This window comes from Neltuma alba, unplaced genomic scaffold, assembly GCF_004799145.2.
Source record: "Neltuma alba isolate B1F8T4 unplaced genomic scaffold, ASM479914v2 tig00010724_pilon, whole genome shotgun sequence".
NCBI classification, from domain to species: Eukaryota; Viridiplantae; Streptophyta; class Magnoliopsida; order Fabales; family Fabaceae; genus Neltuma; species Neltuma alba.
In genome coordinates this window covers 104,809-109,859 of record NW_021635554.1, presented here as the reverse complement: position 1 = coordinate 109,859, position 5,051 = coordinate 104,809, and the positions used below count along the sequence as shown (strand labels likewise).

At 38.1% G+C, this 5,051-nt stretch overlaps 1 protein-coding gene across 2 annotated transcripts; it reads right to left on the bottom strand.

Annotated features, from left to right (window-relative positions):
• Nucleotides 1–998: 998 nt before the first annotated feature.
• On the bottom strand, nucleotides 999–3,741 carry LOC114758527 (ABC transporter G family member 8-like). Of its 2 annotated transcripts, none has more exons than XM_028947579.1 (2): nucleotides 2,413–3,741; nucleotides 999–1,844 (listed from the first exon to the last, which is right to left on the bottom strand). In XM_028947579.1, the coding sequence occupies exons 1-2, from the start codon at nucleotides 3,645–3,647 to the stop codon at nucleotides 1,265–1,267; spliced, it is 1,815 nt and encodes a 604-aa protein (XP_028803412.1). In that variant the 5' UTR covers nucleotides 3,648–3,741; the 3' UTR covers nucleotides 999–1,264. The 2 variants fall into 2 exon arrangements, with proteins under 2 accessions (XP_028803412.1, XP_028803411.1); XM_028947578.1 differs by having other exon boundaries at nucleotides 999–1,960; nucleotides 2,529–3,741.
• Nucleotides 3,742–5,051: the final 1,310 nt, after the last annotated feature.

Genomic DNA, 5,051 nt, shown 5'->3' with positions numbered 1-5,051 from the left:
TTCATGCCAATCTGGACATTAATTGACATTTGATATGAAATGGGTGTGGATAGAAAATTTTTTACATTTAATCTTCTACTAAACACATTTTTTAGTCGAATACTTATTTGTACTTGAAGAAAGATTAAAGGAAGAGCTCACGGGTCTGATAACAGATCAAGAATCCGTGAGCATGAGCAGTATATTAAGTAGTAACAAAGCTAAGCGACAAAAACCCTTTCATGATGAGCCAGACACGTTGGTTTCTTCCTCAGTCCCTTCTCCATTAACTAAACAGACCCGTGACTCAAAGACAGCCTTATATATAAAAATAATAATAATAATTTCAGAATTGAATAGGACGTCTTGATCCTTTGTGCCCTTCGCTATGAATTTATTCATTCTTTTTGCTTTTTCAAGCCTCCCCAACTCAGTTTCTCTTGTCAGCATTTATTCGAGGTATATATGGATGAGAAAATGACAGTTATTTTGGTCATGTTTAAAATAATATTTTTATCTTTGACAAATATGATTAATATAAATTAATTTAATGTTGATGTTAAGATTAACTTAAAATCTATAACCAATATACCACATCCAAACAAACAAAATAATTCAGTGGGGTCCACCTTACTGATTCCACTAAGCCACAACTCCATCAGATTGTCTTGTCTGTCAAATTATTTGCATGTGAAGAAATCCGTGATTCTCTGTTTCTTCCACTCAGAGAAATAACATATTCTTTTTCACAGAGCTAGGTTTGAAAAAACATATTTATTTTATTTATTCATTAACGAGATTTATAGTACTGCATATTCTACGGAAAAAATATCAAACACGCATCTTTTGGTTAACAAGCAGGAATTTTTTAGCCAGATTAGTATTTTATGTTTAGTAAATACAGCTATTTATACATTAGTTTATAATTAATTAGACTTTAAATCATATTATCATCTTATAGTGAAGGTTCGTTAGTGGACTAGACTAGGTCAAGGAAAATTGCCAGATCTTGTATCCTTCCAAAAATATGTATACATGGTCGTTGTGGGACAAAAATGAAACATCAATTCTCAAGTACGTCTCGCCCACAACTTTATCGGACGAAACAGAAACATCACTCTTCATATCAATGAAATATACTTTCTTTATGGCTGTGTATGATCAAAATATACAAACCATGCAAAACCAGTTGAAACAAAACAAGCCGAGATCAATCAACTTAAACAAGTTGATATTGGGGAAAAAAAACGTAATTTCAATTTTCAACTATACATATGCTTAATTTCTAACTTTTGGATCTGGAAACCCTTCTGATCAACACGAACAAACAAAGCACACGATACAAAACAAAGAAACCAAGCAAGGCATACACATTAGTCCATCTCTGTGCCTCACTGAGTCCCCTCTTGTTCATCACATCTCCTCCTGTAACCATACACTCTCCATCATTCTGTTCGTACCATATGAAGCACCTCGTGAACAAACAAGAGTATTCGTTTATGAGAAGAGCATCAAGAGCGTACTTGTACATAGAAAAGAAATACATGAAAAGCCAGTATTTGGGTAAGCTATCCTTGGAGATGAAATAGCCAGAAAACAGAAAAAACGCAGCAAGAAGCACTGCAGCAAGAAGCACTGTCATCAGCGAAGTCCCAGAAATGTAGTTAGGCGCAATAGAGCTCAAGAAGAGGACGAATGAATTAGCCATTAGAACTATGAGCCAAATGACCAGAACGAAGTAAGCGAAAGAAAGCCAAGAAGCACACAAACCCACTAAGAAGTAGACTGGGATAGAGTAAATAACAGCAATAACCAGTAGGTATGGCAGGAAAACGAGTGTGTTGGCGATGATGTAAGAGGATAGCCTATAGACCCCACTTGATGTTTCTCTCAGTAAGATCGGTCTCTCTCCGATGAAGATCGGAAGCGTTTCAGTGGTGGAAGAAAGGAGGAAAGTGAGAGTGAAGGCAAAAAGACCGAACTCTTGTTCATCACATCTCCTCCTGTTAACCATACACTCTCCATCATTCTGTTCGTACCATATGAAGCACCTCGTGAACAAACAAGAGTATTCGTTTATGAGAAGAGCATCAAGAGCGTACTTGTACATAGAAAGAAATACATGAAAAGCCAGTATTTGGGTAAGCTATCCTTGGAGATGAAGAAATAGCCAGAAAAACAGAAAAAACGCAGCAAGAAGCACTGTCATCAGCGAAGTCCCAGAAATGTAGTTAGGCGCAATAGAGCTCAGAAGAAGGACGAATGAATTAGCCATTAGAACTATGAGCCAAATGACCAGAACGAAAGTAAGCGAAAGAAAGCCAAGAAGCACACAACCCACTAAGAAGTAGACTGGGATAGAGTAAATAACAGCAATAACCAGTAGGTATGGCAGGAAAACGAGTGTGTTGGCGATGATTGTAAGAGGATAGCCTATAGACCCCACTTGATGTTTCTCTCAGTAAGATCGGTCTCTCTCCGATGAAGATCGGAAGCGTTTCAGTGGTGGAAGAAAGGAGGAAAGTGAGAGTGAAGGCAAAAAGACCGAACCTTTTCTCGATCCCTTCCTTGTCGAAGCCAATGTTGATGTAAATGGTTCCAAGGACAAGGCCAACGAGAAGTGCTTCTATTGTGTTGGTCAAAAGTAACTGCTTTGTTCTGTAAATGATCTTCCAAAATCTCCTGTAAAGAGCACAGATTTCATGGATTCTTGAGCTCCTATATCGGATCATCTTTCTTGTAGTAGTGGTGGCTAAATTCTTAGATGGAGAATTCCCACGACTTTCTTCATCAGGAGCGATGTTCATGGGTTCAAGCTCATCAAGTTGGTTCAATATTTCCATGGCATATTCCAAAGCATTGAGCTGAGGAGGCACAGAGAAGCCATTAGTGTGAAGAAAACTCTGAAGTGAAGCAAGAGTTCCATGATGAACCACTGATCCTTTGGAAAGAAGTAAGATTCTGTCAATGACAGATAGAATCTTGAAACTTGGCTGGTGAATAGATAGCACAATGGTTCGGTGACGTGAAACACAGATTGATTTTAGAATCTGCATGACGTTAAAAGCACTGGTACTGTCAAGACCAGAGGTGGGCTCATCGAGAAGCAACACAGCCGGGTCGTGGAGAAGGCTGAGGCCGATGGAGACCCGTCTTCGCTCGCCACCGGAAAGCCCATCGGCGAGCCTAGTATGAGCTAAGTGACTGAGGCCGAGGTCGCGAGAAAGAGGAGCGGTGTCGAAGGGCTTGGGCTGGAGGAGGCGGGCGGCGAAGGCAAACGTCTCCGCGACAGTGAGGAGGGGGAGGCAGGCGTCGTCTTGTGGGACGTAAGAAGATAGCTTCCGGAATGATGAAGGATTAAAGGGGGAGGAGTTGAGGAGGAGAACGCCCGAGGTGGCGGAAGTGCGGGTGGCGGCGAGGAGGATGTCGAGAAGGGTGGACTTGCCGGCGCCGCTTGGGCCGACAATGGCGAGGATTTGGGAGGGGTAGGCTGTGAGGGAAACATGATTGAGGATGTAAGAAGGAGGGATTGTTGTGGTACAGCAATTGAAAAGATGTAAGAATGGTGGAATCGTGGCGGTGCTTTTGGCGTAGGAGATTGAAGAGGCGGTCAATTTATAGCCTTTTGGGTGTGCCGGCACCGGTGGAGGAGGCTGGTCGTCTGCCATGGATGAGGAGGGTGGTGGTCAAGTGGAGAGAGATGGGAATGTTATATGACAGTGGTCTCCATAAATGAGTTGAGCCTGTAACGCTGATAAATGATTCGAGAGTCAAGTAGAGAGACACCTGAATGAATAGGAACGTGGCTGTTATTCTGGTGGTTGCCTTGCTATTTATCCAATATTATTATTATTATTATTATTGTTTTGTGTCCAACTATCTTATATTTTACAAGGCACTGAAAACCGACCTAGAAATTAAACCGGTCAAAACAGTGGGTTAAGGGTCAGTAGGTCAGACCAAAGTCAAACAGTGGGTCAAACCAGTAAAAAATAAAAAATAAAAAAATAATTTAATTTTCACTAAGAACTAGATATCAATTTAAGATCTTGAATTACTAGTAAAATAATCACACTTACAATTTCTTATAATATCATACTACTAAAATCACTAAGTATTCATCCTAACAAAATCATCAAAATAGATATATGATAATTAACAAAATATTCCTCCTTATAATTATAATTACTAAGTCCTAATTATCAACAACTTTGTAAAAAAAATCATCCAAATATTTTTTTTAACAAAAAAAGAGGGGACCCAAGTTAACCTCCCAAATTGAACGAGTTACCTGGGTCACTATCAGTTTGCCCCGGGTTGGTCCGAGTCACACCAGGTTAGTTGGCCCCCGGTTTTAATTCTCAACCAGATCGGTTCACCAGTTTCCAGTCTGAATCAGCCAATCTGATCTGGGTTTCAATACCATGATTCCAACACACACACACATATATATATATATGAGGGCAAACTTATAATTTTTTTCTATTTCTGATAATATTTACATAAAATAATTGTTTTTTGTTGTGCAAAAGACAAAAAGGTTCGTCAATTGCGAATGATGGGAATAAAATACTTGGAATTAGTTTTAATGCTCATTTTAAAGTTAAACACCAAAACCCATCCCATTTGGATTGCCCAGATGATTTGGACGGTCCATATTTAATATTTTTTTTTTTCTAAAATAATTATTTTAATAAGTGTATAATCTAAAATAAAATGATTATTAGTAACCATTACTTTTTTAAAAAAAAATTATCCAATAATTAATTAAAAATATTAAATTTGGACGGTTAAAGGAGATGAACTTAAAGATGAGCACCAAAATTGGTGTCATGTATGTTTAGTCAAGTATATACTCTCTTGGTCTAATGAACACTTAATAATAATTTTTCGTAAATTAATATAGGTAAAATCAATTATTTCATATAAATATCAAAATTACACTCGATAAAAATCATTAGTTAGAGAAGATGAGTTAACCGGTTAGGAATTAATTCAAAAGGCTAATACCTTAGATAAGACAAAATGTTATATCATGAAATCTGTTGAAGTACATGTAACAAGAACAAAAG